Here is a 21,112-nt window from a genome sequence, read left to right as displayed (position 1 = left end):
GGCTGTGTGAACCTCAGGGCCATATGCACCTCCAGAAGTGGAAATCTCATTTCTTAAATTTTACTACTTCCTGACGGGGATTCGAACCCACGTCCTTCCGGGCGATAACATTATTACTAGAATTAAATAAATAAAAGGGATTGCAGTAGTGCAGTATCTCACCCACAATTTTTATTATTTTAAAATTCAGAATTATAATAATATATTGACAAGATTCTTAAGAAGAGATCAGGTATCCTATATATATGCAAGGATATAAAATATCTCTTTACAAACAAATGAAAATATTATTAGCTCCATTTATGAAATACTTGAAAGCTATCTGCATACAGGCCTTCAGGCCCTTACAGGAGTGGAAGGTAAATACTACTACTATTCGTAACCTTGGCACTACGTGAGATAGAGTAGTTAGCTCTACGCTCGGGCACCTTTGCCCATAAGAATTAAAGTAACACTCATTTTTGGTGTAGGCTGAGTCGATCTTGGGTCTGTGTGCCTTGCCAGAAGTGGAAATCCCATTCCTAATTTTTTTTACTTCTGACAGTGAATCAGAGGTAAAGAATTTCATATTATTCCATATTGAAGAGCAATATAATGTAAAACAAGAACTAAAAGTTTTCCACGTATTCAATACTCACTTATTGTAACCTAAAAATGTTACATATATTAGAAACTAGTTTTGGTCTTGCTAGAGACCATCAGTCAAAATTATAAAGTTAAGGCTAGACATATATTATAATAGATAAAATTTATAAAATAAGTATGTGTTGTTGACATTCAGTGCAAGACAAGTAAAGAGTTGAATGATACACGCTCATTATCACACCTGTTGTAGTGTAAATCCTTAAATTTTTCTTCAAATTGAAAGAATGCACCTCCCAAAAGACCAGATCAACACTTAAAATACTAACACTTGGAGAATCTTCCCGAATTCAGCTCAGCTGAAACAAGTGTGAGCAGAATAATGTTGATGGGAAAGTGTTCAGATGTTCATTTGATTTTGAACCCACATCCTTCCATCTCAGCTAGTCAGTCCCTTTAAAAAATACTTAATTCACTAATAAATTGTTCTGAATTACTGCAGAAGATCAGTATCTACATTTCTTCTGTGTACGAAAGATTCAATCTGTTATTTGAAATTAAATGGTTTAGGACTAATTTTGCCTTTATAAGAGACCAATACAGAAAATGGTGAGAAGTGTGAGAAAGTTGTATGTGATAGATTGACTGTTCTACTTGTGTAAAATGTGAAAAAGAATAAAGAATCATAAGCATGATATTTAGAACTGACTTACATTAATTATATTGATTGTACCGCATACATAATTTTGGATGCCAATTATTACATTATACCTTATTTATAGTCATGTAACTGTCAGCTTGTATTTGAGAAATGGTGAGTTTAAGCTCCACTGTTGGCAGTCTTGAAGGAGGTTTGCCATTTTTCTCCGTTTTCACACTGGGCAAATGTTGGGGCTGTACCTTGTTTAAGCCCATGGGTTCATTCTTCCCAGTCCTTACCCTTTCATGTTCCTGCAATGCCAAAAACCTATCTGCATTTGTGGGACGTTAAATCGCTAGCAAAAGGAAAAAATCTTATGTAATAGTATTTAGTAAAACTGCTTAAGGTTACCCTAGAAATATTCAGTGTGATTTTGAATGGCCAGTAAATTTCTTGTATATTCTTTTCCAGCTCTTGCGATAAGCCAGTAAACTTGAACACAGCTGACAGTGATGAGGGAGGAGTTCCTCACGTGCCCGGCCAATTGAACAACGACCTCTATGCTGTACCAGTGAAGCGGCGACCTCCACACTCTTCTCCATCTGGTAGTGACAGTCCTAAGCACTCATCATCGTCCCCTGACCGGGAGACCAGCGATGAGGAGAGTCTGCCCCCAGGATGGGAGAAACATGAAGGTAGACATCTAGTAAGCTTACTGCTCTTTGTGCTACGAGTTCTTTTAGCATCGGAAGTTATACTGTAAATGTTTCTGTTTTTAGATAATGATGGTCCGTACTATTGGCACATCAAGAGCGGGACCATTCAGCGAGAGCCTCCTGGTATAACTCCCAACAGCAAGACAGAGCCTCGTAGGCCTCTGGTTCGAGATGCCGAGAGTGTATGTATTTTACGAGCACCTCAAAATATAATTTACAGTCCAGGTCTTCAATGGATGGTCACTTGTATAGTACACTAAAAATTTAAAAATTTTGGTTTTTTAAAACACCCCTGTACACTAGTAAACAGCAGCAGCAACTACTACTACTACTACTACTACTACTACTACCACCACCACCACCACCACACCAATTACACATCATACTGGTACAAAAGGAGGCAAGAGTGGAACACCAACATGGGTAGGTGGGGTAAGCTTATTGTCTTTCAACATTTGCCACACACACAAGAAATCTGTGAGGGACATTTCTAACCTTTTAAATGTACCCAAATCTGCTGTCAGTGATGTAATTGTAAAGTAAAGATACAACCACAGCACAATCATGATCTGGTCAGCCACATATACAGACATCCAGAGACCAACAAATATTAAAGAGGGGGGTGCAAGAAAATAATGAATTGTTTATAGAAAGAATTACCAGGGAATTTCAAAGTACTATGCAAAGTCCCATGACTGTGTATCAGGAATTACAAAGAAGAGGGTTTCATGGTTGGGCAGCTACCCATAAACTAAATATTACTGGGCGAGTTAGGCGTGTGGTTAGGGGCGCACAGCTGTGAGCTTGCATCTGGGGGATGAAGATAGTTTTTCTGTGGTTTCCCTTTTTCACATCAGGCAAATGCTTGGGCTGTACCTTAAAGCCATAGCTGCTTTCTTCCCACTCCTAGGCCTTCCCTATTCCATCATCATCATGAGAACTGTGTTGGAGCAACATAAAGCAAATTTTAAAAAAAATTAAAAATGTAAATATTTTCGCTCTTAATAAAAAGCATTACCTGGTATGGTGTAAAGAGCAATAATGCCACTGGACACCAGAGTAGTGGAAGCAGTTAATTTGGAGTAATGAATCAAGTTATAAATTGTGTCAATTGCTGGGAGGACTTGGGTATGGAGAATGAGGGGAATGCTTAGGAAATGTGATCTACCTTGAATGTTTAGAACCAACAGTGAATTTGGAGGTGACGTTACGGTGTGAGGATATTTCTCATGTCATGGACTCGGTCCCCTTATAGCACCGTAAATGCAAACAGATATAAACACATTTTGCCTACCATGGAAAATCAGTTCAATGATGACAATTGACCATACCAACATGATAACGCTCCAAGTCATAAAGCAGGATCTTAAGCCAATGGTTTAAGGATAATAATACTCTACAACTGGACTGGCCTGACCTAAACCCAATAGAAAACTTGTGGGATGAATCAGAACAGTGACTTCATTCCAGACACAACAGTACAATGTTCTATAGCTATGGTTCTTCTGAAAAAATGGCATACCATTCTCATGGAAACGTTCCAATATCTGGTGGAAAGTCTCCCCAACAGTCAGAACTGTGATATAGGTACAAGGCAAACCAACATATGTCGACTATGCTACCAGCAAACTGTGTCTTCAATTTGAGGGAGTTGTCTGGATACGTTTGATCAGATTTTTTTCCCTGAAGGATTACATGAAGGATCAGATCTTTCTCCTTCCTCTACCTGTGACTATTCCGAATATGAAGATGAATATCAGAACCGCCTTTCAAACCATCACTAATGATATACTGAGGATTGTATGGAAAGAAATGGACTATCGTGTAGATTTAAAGTTAAAAACTTCATGATTGTTCCGTATTGAATAGAGAAATAAGATGATGTACAATATTATAGGGAAGGATCCACCTTTCAATACTCCGTAGTAAAAAGTAGTTACAACCTGTTTATTGGGACCGGTTTCAACACATTTCAAGTGTCATCATCAGCCAATTAGCGAAGATCTTAAAACAACTAATATATTTGAAACCGGTCCCAATAAACAGGTTGTAACTACTTTTTACTACGGAGTATTGAAAGGTGGATCCTTCCCTATAATATTGTACATCTTCTTATCGTGTAGATGTCCACTGAGAGACAAAGGGCACAAACATTGAACACTTGTAATACATGTAAAGAAGAAAACTTTTGAATTCCCTTATACCATAAGATTCATATTCCTCTGTCAGTTTCACTGTGTCTGCAATATTTTTGAAACCCGGTCTTATCTTTCTGAATTGCCCTGTATTCTAAATTCTATTCAACTAACCGATTTTCTCCCAGTCTGCACCTGGGCGACTGCCCTAAATGCAGATCAGTATTGATTGATTGGATAATTTATCACTTAAGAATGAAAATCTTGTATCTGATTTCTTTACAAAATATTGTTTTATTGTTTCATTGTGGCTGTACAGTGCCTCTGGATCATTCTATGGAGTAATAAAATACCCAATACAATTGCTTAAAATTAACTATCACTGCCATCTCGTCTATTTTATACTGTGACACTTGTCTACAGATACTTTGTAAGTGTAAAATGTACATTTTAAAATATCAAAAGTATTTTTTTTTTATTATTTTTTTTTTTTATTGGCACAATTTTGTTTCGATTTCCAACCACAGAACAGATTTTTCACTTTGCTCTAAAATCAAGTTTTTGTTACATGAGCATCTCCATTCTTAAGTGGTGTCATTTGATTTGTACGTGATGTCTAAGAAAGACATTCCCATTTACTCTTAAGTTGGAATGTTAAGTTAAGAACTTCGAGTTCATTTTGAGGTTTGCTTTTCTTGGTTTGTTTATGGAGCAATGAACTTGGATCTCTACACAGGGTGAAAGGGAAAATTATATTGAAAATGTTAGGGGTATATAAGAAGTATGTTTACTACAATATGGTACAACTGTCCAAAGTCCTGCTACTGTCCAGATGGACAAAAATTTTCTGATTATGTTGCATGCATGGCAAGGGTTTGTAAACACATATATACTCTCTGCACATGGGTGATCATCAAACAACAATGGCACTAGTGTCTGTGTCTGTGGCATACAGTGAGTGTTTTTAAACAACAAGTTGCATAACCAGTTCATGTGTTTGTTGTGATTCACTCTACTATTGCCTTCGTCGAAGTTTGTTATGTTTTGTCGCAACAGGTCGCTCGTCCTTGTGACTCGCAGCATACAGGAGCAAGCCACTGTACTGCCACATGTGCTCTTACCTATTGTATTGCCTTAAATAAAAGTATAGTGTTTTACAACATACCATCACAGCACCTACACTATGTCTGAAAAATAAACTGTGCTTTTCACGTATGCCTAGCAAATATCGTTCCCTACTATCGCATATGGTTGAGGTATAATATTCTCTGTCACCCACTATTGAAATGCTCACCTATCTTGTGATTGACTTAGACTCAATTTCTGGCTGATGTATGATTTATCATTGTCTAGATTTCATTTTGTGTGTTAGTTTTACATTAGCAAAAGCTTTGTTTATTTTTCAAGAGATTCTTCATAATGAGATTTGTTACAGGCTCTCAACAGTTACCAGTCTGTTACCACTGTCACTAGGAGCAGCACCAGTTCTGCTCTGGAAGATCTGGATGGTAAAAAGGAGAAAGATCGCAAGGAGGAGTTAGCATTCAAGTGAGCAGTAGATATATATTTTAAAAATAAAATCATTACTAGAGTTTGTACTGTTATGAAGTTAATGATTACCGTGAACTCCATACAGATTATTTCTGAGAATGCCTATCAAATATTTTGTACTTGTGGTCACAACAACATTTTTCTAATTTAGGAGACGTAGCTATCCAGCCCGTGCAGAACCAGAGTCCAAGGAACGTCCTATTCGCTTTGCAGTGCGATCTTTAGGCTGGGTTGAGATACGAGAGGAGGATTTAACTCCAGAGAGGAGCAGCAAAGCTGTCAACAAGTGTATTGTTGATCTGTCTCTGGGCAGGAATGATCTGCTGGACGTAGTGGGTCGGTGGGGCGATGTAAGTGATCTCAAAATAATTGAACTGTACAAACTTAGTCCATTATCCAGAAAGCCAGAATACTTTTTAGGAAGATAATCCTGCATTATTTTTTGCAATAAAAAATTCACAGCTGTTTCTCTCATCACTATTGTTTAAACAAGCAAGGTTCTTAATTTTTTCTTTTGAACATAAATACTATGAACAATAAGGAGATATATCTCAAGAAAATTAATGAATTTCCCTTTTGGATTACTAACCTTGAAGTTAGCCCTTAAAACAATGAACATCATTGTCATTGTTTCCCTTTTAATGTTGTTCAGCCTTCCTTGCTAAGAGTTATTAGTGGCTCATACTGGTAAGTCATTAATGACTGTAAGGCATTCCACACAGATAATTTCTGAAAATGGCTAATGAATATTTTATCATTCTTGTCACGATAATGTCTTGAACCTTCGATGCATTGCAACCATACAGTATGACTTTCTTCAAATTGCTGTGGAATATTTTGAATTTAGTTTGATATATCCAGTACGAGCCTTTGGGTGTGGCAAGCCTATCGTAACAATAGCCTGTATGAACTAAGCAGATATTGTTCCAGTTTCCTCGATGGAGGCCTTAGTCCACTTCATGTACTAGCACTAATGGTTCCCTGCCAAGAGTCACTTGAAATGTGTGAACTTTTGCTTGAATACGGGGGCAATCCCAGTGTTCGGGCAAAGATGGAATACAGTGAATATGACAAAGCCTTTGATTTCACAGATGATGGCGATTGTAAGTGTAATGGGAAGAATGTGTTGCATGCTCTATGCATGCGGCCAGCTGCTAATTTAGACAACGTTACAAATGCTGGTGGAGAAGGGGAACGCAAATTGTGAGGCACTCTACCTGGGGAACTCATCACTCACACTCGCGATAATCAGGGGGAATGTGGAGCTCATCAAAGCACTACAGAAAACAAGAAAGGCAAACCCCAACCAACAGCTGACATCAAAAGTTGCAGTGCCGCTAGGTGTACTGATGACTCGGTCAGGCATGGACAAGCTACCGCCAAATGACTTCATGGAAGTGGTTTAACATTAGAACATTGTGTCGGAAGAAGGAGGGTGGAACGACAGAACAAAGTGGAGAGGAATCATATTTGCTCCCACCTGGTGTCGGCTGGAAATGGGAAAATGAGAATGATGATGATATACAGTATGACCACCACAATAAGTACAGCTGTACAAAAGCTGCTTTATTGCCTTCTCAATTTGGTTTTTAAAATATCAGCTCCAGCATCACCATCTGGTGTGGTGTTACCAAACACCTAGATACTGAAATACAGTCATAGTTCTGATGCATTTTGTATTTAATGAATTTTCAAAAGATATACATTGCTCTTCAGTTGCATTTCGATTTTTCTACTTGCATTTTATCATTATTTTCCTTTGCTATTTTCCTCTTGTACATGGACTAGATTTGTTTCTACATTTTAACATAATCACTCTTTTCACCAAGGCAGCTGTAGTTCAAATTCTGGCCAATACCTCTAGGATTTTTTAAATGAAAAATCATGTCCTCGTAGTTTGGATTCCACGTAAAACTGAAGGTTCCTTGGGTATGATCATGATATCATGACTCAAATAAATCTACAAGCTTGCTTTCTCACCCCTCTACATTTGAGAAGTTCTATGAGAGCTTTGATACATCATCAATAGTGTCAAGGCCCTAAAGATTTTGCATTAGATCCCATTCCTTTCAGATTTTGCCATCTTCATGACTAAATCCATCACTGTTAGGAAGTTAGTTGGAGAAACAATGTATTCCTATTTAACACACTGAGTAAATTAATTAATTCAAATGATAATCTTAGAAAAGCAATGTAGAGGAGTCAAACTACTAAACATTTATTGGTAAATCTGGTACCTGTTGGTGAGAGATAAAACGCAGGGTATTAAGACAAATTCTTGTGTTCTTTTCAGGGAAAAGATTTGTTCATGGACCTCGATGAAGGAGCACTCAAGCTTATTGACCCTGAGAACTTAACTGTTCTGAACACACAACCAATTCACACGATCCGAGTGTGGGGAGTTGGACGGGACAATGGACGGTAAGAATAAGCATTTGTTATATTGTTGACTAGGGCTGGCACCTGTTTGGATCTCAGCAGCTTATGGTCAGAGCAATTCCTCATTGATGGCTTTAGAATTCTAAGATGAGTAAAATTGGAGTTTAGGAAGAATTTGTGACATATCACAGTTCTATGAGATCCTTTTTGCATTTCACTACATTACATGTTATTACTTCCCGAAGTGATCTTTTGAACAAGCAGCTAAATTTAAATTTCTCAGGTTTTGTGACTATCAGTCTAGATAAACTGGTCAAATGTACAGTCACTCAAAAATAATGGGCACAGTCTTGATACAATTTTGTCTAAGTCCCAGCAATGGAGAATCTTTACAGCAGTGTCAGGGATTATAGATGTAAATTATTCTACTCATGCCTTTGAGTTTTGGCTCTGTGGGCTCTAGAACTAAATAAGAAAGTAAAATGTGCCCTGAGACAAATCACGACAAATGGGAATATGATGTAGATGTTGATTCCCATAGGGAACCTAAAATATTTGTCCTGAATGAGTAAATTTATAATACCAATATAATGGTCCGTTATTGGACATTATAAATTTTCCAGCTAACTCATTCTTGGTTGCCTGCGTTTCGCCCTCGTGTGCTAAGTTAGGCTCGTCAGTTGGGACTTAGCACACCACCCAAGACGCAAGGCTAGTGCATACCGTGGAGGCCACTGCACAGGCTATTTGAAGCCACCAGCAGTGCCAATGCACTGTGAGAGCTATGTCTCATTTCCAAAAATAGATGCTTGCTTGGCCATCAAATGATGTCCGTTATAACGGACCATTATATTGGTATTATAAATTTACTCATTCAGGACAAATATTTTAGGTTCCCTATGGGAATCAACATCTACATCATTTGATGGCCAAGCAGGCATCTATTTTTGGAAATGAGACATAGCTCTCACAGTGCATTGGCACTGCTGGTGGCTTCAAATAGCCTGTGCAGTGGCCTCCACGGTATGCACTAGCCTTGCGTCTTGGGTGGTGTGCTAAGTCCCAACTGATGAGCCTAACTTAGCACACGAGGGCGAAACGCAGGCAACCAAGAATAAGTTAGCTGGAAAATTTATAATGTCCAATAACGGACCATTATATTGGTATTTTAAAATGGGAATATGTCAGAAAGAAATTGAGTCAGGAAGCCACGAGTTACCTTTGCCATGTAGAGGCTCTGAGTTGAATTGAGAGTGTGGCAGTTGGGAACTAGCATAAGTTCAAATCCTCCGAGCAAGCTGGGATTCTTTTTTCAATTTCATTATACTGATTCCTCATTGCTAGAAGAGATGTGGGTGGACATTACCATACAAGATAGTATACAGTATTTATTAAGAGTCATTTTTACTCATTCAGTGGAGTTTATTCTGGTGCTCAAGAACTGAACAAGATAGAGAATAAAAATTTGTCTTGAGACTTAACATCAGTCTTTACAAACAAAACAAACCAGAAACAAATACAAATTGGTATTGAATCTGCTGCTCTATGACCATTCGAAGGTGATGGGCACTGAAGCAGCGAGAGTCTGGAAGAGCCCCTCCTTAAAGGCCAGATCTTCCCAAAGGATGAGCACCATTGTCCACAGTTCTTCCTTTGAGCTCAGAGGACAATTACTTTCCCTCAAAGTCCTCTTCATTAGACTCCAGACATTCTCATTTGGATTCAGGTCAGGACTATTTGGAAGCCAAGGTATCACCTTGATCCTTGCCTGCAAAGCAAGCTGTTGCTGAACTGCCTTTAAGGTATGAACTGGCTGATTATCCTGCTGGAAACTAACATGCTGTCCTTTGGGATAAGTTATATCCAATGCTGACATCAACCAGAGACTCAATAACTGTTCATAAATCTCGGCGTTAAGTTACTGGAATTCACAATAGCATCTTCGCGCCACATGAGGTAAACTAACCCCAGCAATGAATGCTAAAACGACCACTTCTATGAGAGGTGGCAACGTATTTAGCATCATGCCTGACACTAGATTCATGGTACATGTGGATCTGCTCCACATTTTCACAGGAAAACGTGACTTCATCACCGAAGATTACATCTTTCCATGTAAAGTTCAACATTTCTGTAGCATACACAAGCCAATCAATTGTTTGGTTGTTGGTGGTCAAATAGTGTTTAGTCCTTGGTCAAATGGGCCTTCCTTCGTAATTTGGTTACATACAGCTTGCACCACACCAGGAAAGGAAGATAAAGCCCTCAGAGAAACAGCCGAGAGGAAGAGGTTCTCTAGTGCATCAGGAGGTCCGCAATTTCAATCTCGATTACAGTTGCATGGGAGGCCTGTAGAACACTCCTTTGCTTCTTGAGCATGTTCTCAATAAAGCTTGGCCCGTCGCCTGCCAGCAGAAGCGGTAACACCTTCCCTAAGATCAGCTTCTGTTGCCAAAAACAGCGACAGCTTTGGATGGCTTCTGGTGGCCTTGTCTTACACATATGATCACTTCTAGCCATATCATTGACAGGGGGAATCTTGTAATATTTAATGGTTCATCATACACACTGTCCAGGTCAATGTCTTGAGTGGTCAGCATTCTTGCCTCTGGTCCCAGGTTCGATTCCCAGCCAGGTCGAGAGATTTTTATCTTAACATGGTTAATTCCCTTGGGTCAGGAACTGGATGTTTGTTCTGACCCTAACATTTGTGTAGCTTGTACACTACACACAACACTATCCTCCACCACACAGTTTCCCATAGACAACAGATGCTATCCACCCTCATTAGAGGGTCTTTTGTATGAGATGCACCAGTTAGCAATAGCCACAAAAAATTATTATGGCATTGCTCATAGCGAGAGATTAATTTCCTACACCTTGATTCTCTGCGTGCAGAGTAGATTTCTTCAAATCCTCTTGGCAACGGCTTTGATGATTTCTGATATCCATGTCTCGCATAGCTGACCACTTCTAGGAACATCAACGGAGAAAGTCTTGTGTTGTTTAATGGTTTATTATACAACCTTCTTTGTTAATTACAGTAGTAGCAGGAAGTCAAATATGTGTACTGGATTCTCATTTCGCTTGGTTGAAGTAATCATAACAGTATGATTCTCTTTCACCCCCACTTCATGTTGACTATACAACAATGGACTGTCAACTACTTTTTATCTATGACCTTGGATCAAAATGTTGTTTCATTACACCAACCATTGAAAGTGTGCCAACCTAACATGTTATACAGATACCTGTAAGCACAACTAAGTGTGTGTCTGTCCCAATTTTTACCTTCCTGTCCATATTCAGTATGCGCACATGGCTCAAAGTAGACTGTAATTGAAATGAGCAGATAATGTATATAAAGGAATATACTCTTGCTCTGAAGTTCTACAATCACAATGAGTAAGAAACATGTTTCTTGTTAAATAGTGGAACTGGCAGTATGAAAATGTCCACCAGAAATGCTTCTGAGATTCATTTTGGCTTCTGAATGTTTCCATAGCATTCCGTCTGAATGCTTGTACATAGCAGTACTATTAGAGTAGCTAGAATTACAGAACACTAGTCTTTTCTAATATTAGTGGGTGTAAAAAAAAAGATGTATGCTTTAGAAAATGTTTATAGATTAACAATATGGGAAATATACTTTTGAGTTACATCAATGGCATGCTTTCCTAAATGAATTCTCTCTGAAACTTGTAAAATTAGAAACTGATAACACAGTTTAATCCTCCCATATCAGTAAATGGTAACATCTCAACCTGCTACTCTTAAACTCAGTCTCTGCTCTCATAATTCATAAGCAAAATGGACTGATATAGAATGTACATCGAAATATTTTATATACTGTATACTTTCTGCTCCCACTTGACCCGCCTAGCTGATGAGTACACCAATCTCAACACAAGAGCCCCTCTCGCACACCTATCCATGGAACTTAACTGGTCAACATAAAGCATGATTTCATCTCACTCACATAGTGGATTACATTCAAATAACATAAATAACAAATAACCAGAGAATGAAGAGTAGAAAATCTTAGTATAGTTAGAGACGATTGTACATTACAGTGTTAACAGTATGGTTAATAAAGTTTAAAACCAATACAGTAGTGGCATATAATTATCGTACCAAGGAATAAACTGTGTTTAGAATGGGAAATAAGGGATATAGTAATATCTTCTTAGCAGAGTTACCAATTTCTAATTGAATAAAGATACTTGAGCTGTTTCTTAATATAATCCTTGATTACAAGTAAGCTCAGAGACAAGGCAGACACTACAGGAAAAGTTGTGGATATTGTTAAATGTAATAGAGGCAGCCTCATATCACGGGCTTAGGAGCTGAATAATTTCTTACAAAGAGGTCTGTTTCAATGTTCTGCCTTTTCTTGCATGACTTCCAATTGAGACATATTCAGGTTTTTCTTAATCATTCTTGTACAGTACTGTTCTAACTACTTCTAGATATCCATTGACTAATGGTTAATGTATGGATTTCAAATAGAAGTGAGATTTTCCTAATGCTTAATGCCACTATTCTTCATACATGTGGCAGTTAGAGTCTGTGCATGTATGGAACTAGTGTGCATGAAGTCGGAATGGACTTATGCATTAGAGGTCTGCCTATTTGTGTGGGGTTTCACTTCCTGATGAAGACGTTGGATATGAGCGTGTTGATTCTTTGTTCATCTCTGGTCTTAATATTGAATAAGTTTTTCTTTCTTTCTTTCTTTCTTTCTTTCTTTCTTTCTTTCTTTCTTTATTTCTTTATTTATTTCTTTATTTATTTATTTATTTATTTATTTATTTATTTATTTATTATCAGCTTAATCCATATAAACTTGGACATTATATGGCATATTTATAACATGTTACTGACATAAACACCTACCTTGCCCCATTCCTAGTACATTTTTGATCCAGAAGTTTCCTTTCAAATTCATCACAATATCAGTCTAATTCATTATAATATGTGGAAATAATGTTCTAAAATACTGTATGCATTTTTTAGTGTCTTTTATTTATGTTCATATCCATAGATATACTTTATGGGGAATTTTGCCTGAAATTTAGCTTATGAAGCTGTACATGATAGCTCATTGTATGTTTAGAAAAGCCATCACTTGATCATTCTCTGTAAATTGGGTTCTCTGTATAAAGAATGATCTGGTGGTGGTGTAGTGTGTAGTAAAGTAGCTAATGTGAACATTGTTTTCTTCACATATCGTATGCCGTGGTGGTTGGATCAACTTCTACAGAGAGAGGTAAACAGAATGTTGTATGTTACCTGCACTCTGCATGAATGTGGAATGTTTATAGCGCATGTCCAGTATAAGGAACAAACACTATTGATGTGTGATAACACCTGTGATGCATCTTGCTACATAAATACAGTAGGAAAGAAGGTATACAGAAGTATGAAAGATCAGAGTAACTGCTGAAGTTATACTTAAAAACTGATGCTTCTTTTTTCCTTGCAAAGAAAAACAAATTTTTGAACCAATGCAGGTTTCTTCCAACAGATAATTGAAACTTCATAGTAACTAGTTTACATTATATTATCCAACTTCAGGCAAGAAAACAATACTGATGTCTGTTAACCTGCTAACATTTTTGACATGATAACATAATTTGGTCTATGAGTAGGAGTGAGAGAAAGGAAGGTTAGCATAACAAAATTTGGTAGAAATTTGAAGCCTTTGCACAATGGGAAGTTACTGATAGATTTAATTCATTTGGGTGTCAACTCATGAGACATATCCCCCACTACGCAAATAGATGTGCCAGGTGGGAGACTAATCACACAGGGGAAGATAGCTGAATACACTTTCGGATGCACAGTCAGCTTGGAGAATGTACTGCGATTACAAGTGTTTTCTGATTTAGATACAATAAATAGCATCCATTTGGTGAATAATTTTATTTTCGGAGACAAATGAAAACCTACAACCTGTTTTCCAATCATTGACCGGATCAGGGATGGAATGAATGAAGCCCCCATCTTGCGGTGAGAATACGAATTGTGCTGGCTGCCGAGGCCTGTTGCAATCCTCTGGGGCAATGATTAAAGACTGACAGATAAAATGAAATGATATTGGAGAGTGTTGCTGGAATGAAAGATGACAGGGAAACCCAGAGTACCCAGAGAAAAACCTGTCCTGCCTCCGCTTTGTCCAGAATAAATCTCACATGGAGTGACCGGGATTTGAACCACAGATCTCAGTGGTGAGAGCCTGAATGCACTGCCGCCTGAGCCACGGAAGCTTTTTCCGAGACAAATGGTGATATTTAATCATGAGTATCAGTGTGAGTGTTGTGAAAGTGTAAACAAATGTAAGGGAAAATTAGCGTAGCATTGTGTTACTGAGGCTAATTCACTCAAGCAGAAATGAGGAATCATTTTCAAACTGATAAGAGTGAATCAAGAAACTCTGGAAAATGTCTGCTTCAAGTATGCCAGGAAAGTGAGTGCACAGAGGCTGCTCGGCTGCTTGCGAGTGCTGATTATACTTTGAAAAGCTTGTTATTGTTTGACACTATCATGCAAAAAGCCCACATGTTCCTGCTGACACAGGCTGCCGTTTTTCTGTATATTATGTAAATCAGCCAATGTCCTAAACACTTTACATTCTCATAATGTACACTTTTACATGTTCACAGCTTTTTGTAATTACCTGTACAGATCATATTGCAGTCATGTTTATGTTAATCAATTTTGATTAATGCTTTCACAACTTGGAACAGATGTGTTAGTCTTTTCTGTTTATGTTGTATGAAACGAGTTGTGATGATTGCTTCACTTACTCAGAGGAAACTAGTTGTTTCATAGGCATAAACCCTGAAGACAATCATATCTGCAATGCTTTATTGCCATTTTCAGATTTATCTCAAGTACAGCTACCCAGTTTTTAAGACATGCATTTTTTTTTTTTTTTTTTTCTATTTTCCAGTATATTATGACAATGAACCAGTGGTGAGGTGTGGGTTATGTAAGCATTTCTGACTGGTTGCTGCACATCAAACGGGTGTTGGTGACATTACTCACAGCTGGGACTAGGCTAATTTACTCCTCCCAAGGCCTTACAATAAAATGGCAGATATCTTCACAAAATTTAGAAGTGAAATGGCGATTAGTCATCTCATTCATGCCTCACCACTGGAATGAAGCTGACATGATATGAGGAGTGAAATGCAGAGTTTCATTAATGGAATGCTCGTTCAGCTTGTGTGTGTGTGTCTGTGGTGTTGCTTTTAGTTTGTGTGTGTGCTGTACTTGCTAATTCCCTCATATAAACTTTCGAAAGATATTGTTCCTTTAACATCATTCTGTTTTCAGTTTTGAACTTGTCATGTGCCTCATTAAGCTTCCAGAAGTTGATAAACTCAAATGTAAATAATAATCTGCTCTAGTTAACAAACATCCATTATTAACAAATGCTAAAAATGTGGAAAAAGAAATAACACTTGTTAGTTATGAGTAAATATTGACTAAACTTTTGTTAATTATGGTATTAGACAAACTTCAAAGGCAGTCACAACATAGTCAGTGTTATGTTTTTTTAATTTTATAATCAGTAATTACAAAGATCACTAATAAATCTTTTATGTACAATATGTATAACAATTGATCTAAAATGGGAAATATACAAACATTTGGTGAGGATACAAAATAGACTGTAAAAGTCTAATGCTATATTTTGCATACAGTATTTACATTAACAATGACAGAAGGAAAGTAAAATTCACATACATACAAGAGAAGAGAGAGAGAGAATGAAAAATGAGAAGAAAAACCTGAAGAGAAAAAGTGTGAAGGAGGATCTATGTCACACGAGAAATATCTTTGAGAAGATATCAAAGTTACTATTGAGAGAGTATAATAATGTCAAGACTTGAATATGTATAAAGATGGACCTTTGGGTAAGAGAGGGGGCAAGAGTAGGAAATACAAGATAGGATCTTCATTCTAGTACTGCAGAAAGGGACGTATCTTCATTCTAGTACTGCAGAAAGGGACGTAGAGGGAGAAGAAAACGAATTAAGGTGATCTAAATAAACCATTAACTGCTTTGTATAGTAGCTTCAGGTTGGCTACTTTCCTCCAAGTTGAAAGAATTCGGAGATTTAATTTTCCAAGCAATAGATTGCTGCTCAATTTGCAGCAGACAGGAACCTTAACTGTAATTATTACACAGAAGAAGAAGAAGAAGAAGCTAGTAAGTTACATTTTGCTAGTAGATTGTACATGTGAGAGAATCATTTTTATTAAATGTTTCAGGAAATGTCTAGATTATTGATACATATAATCATTTAATGAAAGGTATAAAATGACAGGGAAGGATTCATGTGCATGGAAATATAATGAACGGTTTAGCCTGTGACTATAACAGTCTTAATGGCATGCTGTGCTGAAAGCCTGCAATCTAATATCTCAGAGCTTCAAAAGAAATACAGCAAAAATGGTATGAAAGGAAGTATTTCCAAGACTAAAATGTCATCATTAAGGAAGAACCCTAAGAGGATTGAATGCCAGGTCAGGAATACAAAACTGGTACAGGTGGATCATTTCATTTGGTTTGTACTTAGTATACAGTATTTGACTTAGCCTAATAAGCTGAAAGTCTGTTTCAAGTACAATGTAATTCAGTCATAATAGTTCTTCTGGAATATATTTCTTTATGAGATGAAACTGAATGATAAAGCACTTCTTTGGTCTAAATAGCCATGATTTTATTAAAGTGATCACCACCTTACCAGAAGTGACCAAGTATGTGACTTTCACACTGCAGGTGGAGTGGAGCGTGTCTGGGCTGAACCGATTCATCACTGAAACAGACATACATAGCAGCGGGGGGGGCTATTCAAAGTCAAAGCCGAGTGAGCCTGGACGGGCAAGAGCATGGCTGAGATGAGCAAGTTGTTTGTTTTGAGGGCATTTTCGGTGGCAGATTCCCCTTCCAAGCGCAAAGGTCAATTGCAGTCTTGAGCTGGAAGTCATCATACGTGTTGCTGTAATACTGCGTATCTGTGTGCGTTACCTTGCTATATTTTGAAAGGTCCTGTTCTGCTTGGCCATGATAGCATGTATAGCCTGAAGTATGTAGTGAAACACCCCATTCGGAATTATCTCTAGAAACATTCTTAGTCATTCCGAATATCCTCGTAACATATGACCCCTGAGGGGGAGGGACGCAGACAAAGAATACACCCATGGTATCCCCTGCCTGTTGCAAGAGGAGACTAAAAGGGGCATCCAAGGGATAATGAAATTAGAAACATGACAATACTTATGATTAGTACCATTACATGCGGAACAGCGTGGGTCGACATTACTTGCGACTAGTACCACCTTGTGAGGAAAACCACGGGGCTAAGTTACATAGGAGTAGTACCATTATGCGAGATACACTACGGGTCTGGGCATTGTTTGTGATAATGGTCATCATATGTATTCCACCAGTTGGTTCCACTGTGTTCAGAATGGGTCTGCATTCCCTACAAGTAGTACCACTTTATGAGAAACACCATGGGTCTACATTGCCTGGGATTAGTGCCACTAAGTGAGAAACACCACGGATTTGGCTGGCGCCTGTGATGGTACCACTGTGTGAGTAAAACCATGGGTCTGCTTTGCCTGAGATTAGTAGTACCACTATGTGAGCAACACCGTGAGTATACATAGCCTGTGATTAGTTCCACTAAGAGGGAGCACCACGGGGATACTGATGCCCGTGAGTATTCCCACTATATGAGGAACACCAAGAGTCTGTGTTGCTTGTGAGTAGTACCATTGTGTGTGACATACCATGGGTTTACATTAACCTTTGATTAGTACTATTATGAGGGGCACCTGGATTTTGGACCCCTTTAGACAATGAGTATCATCCCAGTAATTGAGGCGTTGTGAATTGGATCCACTGATCATTTTGTTTCATGATCATTAATTTTAGATTCTAGTCAGTGGATACATTTTGAAGTTCATTCACATCCCTGTTAGGGGCCAATGACCTAGCTGTTAGGTCCCTTTAAACAACAATCATCATCATATAACTATGAAATTCCCAGTACATTTCACATCAGCATTTAAGTCTTGAACCAAATAAAGTCTCCTTTTTCCACCAGTTTACTGCTATGAACTGTCTAGAAGCAGTAAAATAGTGGCTGGTGGTAGAGACATACCAATGTCCCAGTTCTTGGACACAAACTGTTTTCAGCAGCCAATCAACGCAGATTGTGTGAAAACTCGCTCACTAGGCTCATTATCGCCCAGGTCAGATACGTTCCACTCCACCTGCAGTGTGAAAGCCGCCAAAGTCTTGTGGAGAAAGGAACATGAATAGGGACACATAATAGGATAAACACAAAGGCAAGTTCATGTGGGGAAAGGGACAAACAGAATAAGGGAATGAGGACAAATAAGAAAACACACAAGCACAATTACAATCTCCGCATCGTCACATAGACTGGCTCTTTCCTCATCAGTCCCTGCTTCTACATCTATTTTTTTTTTCTCAGCCCTCAAACAGCTGCCCACCTTCACCAGGAGGGTGGGCTTCACCACTTGTTGAGAGATTATCCTGGGTAAAATGTACCACTACCGTTTCTGTTCCTCCATGCAGGATAGAACTTTACCCTGTGTAACATGGCATAATTTAAAAATATTTCAAGGGTATGAATAAAATTATGCCATGTTACATAGGGTAAAGTTCTATCCTGCGTGGAGAAACAGAAATAGTAATGCTCTGATATCACCAGACCTACAGCATGTGGCATTAATGGTACCTGCGTGATTTTGTGTTGCTTTCAGTATTGTGCTGTTTATATTAACTAGACACTTTCTTTTAAAGTCTTTAGAACTAATTTGAACAACACATCCTGCTTATTGTTCCTGTTGAGCTGTTTGTTTTGCCTTACTTGTTCTGTTTAATATGTTGCATACTATACACTGGATGATGTTGAAGGACTGTACTATACTGTGAATGAATGTAAAGTCAATATTTTATGTACTTACTGAATAACATTTCCTTTTCTAGTATTTACAATATCTTCCATGCAATTTCTTTTTATACTATCTTCAGTTTTTGCTGCCAGTATTGCTAATACAGACAAGAATTTCACTGTCACAGTTGTCTTTGTTTCTTAAGCACACTGTATCTGTAAGTGGAATATCAAACAGTCTAAAATGTGTAACTGTGACTTCACTGAAATTACCTCGTTTCTAGCAGTAACTTGATTTTTACTCTTGAAATAATGAGCATTTTTGTACATTCTATTTTTTTATATTGTCCAGCATTCTTTTTTTATTTGATCATCATATTTCATTCCTGAAAAAGATGTGCTCCAGTGTCATATTGCAAATTGATTAATGAGCTGTATTTCTTCTGTTTATCACCTTTCTTCTTTCTGTGCCCTACAATAAACTAGATTTGTCTTCTAGCAATCTCTTAACTCATTTGACAGGATTGAAATATTGGCTCCTTTCACTCATCAACTTAATCAAGAAAGCCAAACAGTATGCCTGAGGAAGTCATTGCACTGACCATGTGTCACTCCAGCACTTTCAGGTCACGTCACAGGACAGCAGACAGCTTGGCAGCCAAGGTCCTTAAGAACTGTCTGTTTTTTTGTTTTTGTTTTATGACTTGAAATTAAAACACTGATGGCAAACAGTAGTATAGACAACATGGTTCTTCTTAGTGAGGTTCAGTTTATCATCTCTATATTGAAATAGTTCCATGCAATAAAAATTCTAGCTTTTATTCTGTGATGTTTCTGTGGGACATTTAATGTTGTCAAAAGATATCATACAACGGAATTTGTGTTGTAAGCAAATTTATGTCATGGCATGGAATATATGATCCACTTTTTTCTTTTTTTATGTATCCTCGTTGAGAAATTGTTTTAATTGCCGCATTTATCAGTGAAATGTTCCTTAAGAAAGCTTGATCTGTAACTGTTAGGTAATAATATTCTTTTTAAGTACACTGTACTTGGTTCTGTTTCAAAGACCAATCAGTATGTTGAATGGGCATACTGTCTGCTTTACACTATTTACCATCGCAGAAAGTCCATAATGTGAAAGAAGAAATATATTTCATATTGAAGAGGATACCCATTCAAGAAACTGTTGAAAACATGCTAAGAAGTAATTTGTTTACCATTTTAAGACTGTACAAAAATTTATATAATTCATTGTAGAGTAAATATGCTCCTTGCTGTGGTACAGTACTTCGCATAGCTTCTGGCTTGTGGTTTCGTCATCTTTATCAAACTCTCCTATTTAATGCGGATAGAAATTTGTACCATCCATTATATTTTTCAGGGACTTTGCTTATGTTGCTCGTGATCGGACAACTAGGAAACACATGTGCCATGTCTTCCGATGCGACATTCCAGCTCGAACAATCGCAAACACCCTACGAGACATTTGCAAGAAGATCATGATTGAGAGGAGTCTACAGCAGAACTTAGCCAAGCCCATTGATATCAGTAAGTGCATTTTATTTTTGTTGTATAGGCTGTATAAAGGGGAGATGGAATCCTAAATATTGACATCTGGTTTTTATCAGATCTTGATGTTTCATAGCCACTAGACACTGAAAAGGGATATCACAACATAATTGTGACTCAGGACATTTAGAGGTTTCATTGGAAACATTTGGTCCACAAACTTTGACTAAAATGGCATTATGTTGCATTCTGATTTGAGTCAGAATGAAAATAGCAATTTAGAGGGTTGGTTCCTATAATTTTAATTGTCCTGATCTCATTTACCACAGCCTGTTATTATTGGACAGTGTTTTTTCCTACACCAAGCATACTGTATATGGTCACTCTTGCTTGCTCAAAACTGCTTCCTGTTGATATAATTTTTGGTTATGTTTCTGCTCTCTCGTATACATTCACAGTCGGCCTAGTATATAACAGCTAGTACAGCTGTGTGAAAAATTTGAGCAAGCCTCTTATGATATGATATGATATGATATGATATGATATGATATGATATGATATGATATGATATGATATGATATGATATGATATGATATGATATGATATGATATGATATGATATGATATGATATGATATGATATGATATATGATATG

At 37.6% G+C, this 21,112-nt stretch overlaps 1 protein-coding gene across 3 annotated transcripts in view; it reads left to right on the top strand.

Annotated features, from left to right (window-relative positions):
* Positions 1-21,112, top strand: part of LOC136866339 (protein Fe65 homolog) — a 331,485-nt gene that overhangs the window by 284,891 nt on the left and 25,482 nt on the right. For all 3 annotated transcript variants that reach the window (XM_067143201.2, XM_067143200.2, XM_067143203.2), the window contains 6 exons: positions 1,694-1,917; positions 2,002-2,120; positions 5,509-5,621; positions 5,776-5,974; positions 7,918-8,045; positions 20,331-20,497. In XM_067143201.2, coding sequence (XP_066999302.1) covers positions 1,694-1,917; positions 2,002-2,120; positions 5,509-5,621; positions 5,776-5,974; positions 7,918-8,045; positions 20,331-20,497 — 950 coding nt within the window. The remainder of the gene's footprint in view (positions 1-1,693; positions 1,918-2,001; positions 2,121-5,508; positions 5,622-5,775; positions 5,975-7,917; positions 8,046-20,330; positions 20,498-21,112) is intronic.

Source organism: Anabrus simplex, chromosome 3 (genome assembly GCF_040414725.1).
Source record: "Anabrus simplex isolate iqAnaSimp1 chromosome 3, ASM4041472v1, whole genome shotgun sequence".
NCBI classification, from domain to species: Eukaryota; Metazoa; Arthropoda; class Insecta; order Orthoptera; family Tettigoniidae; genus Anabrus; species Anabrus simplex.
The sequence above is the reverse complement of the archived record's forward strand: the minus strand, read 5'-3'. Positions and strand labels throughout refer to the sequence as shown.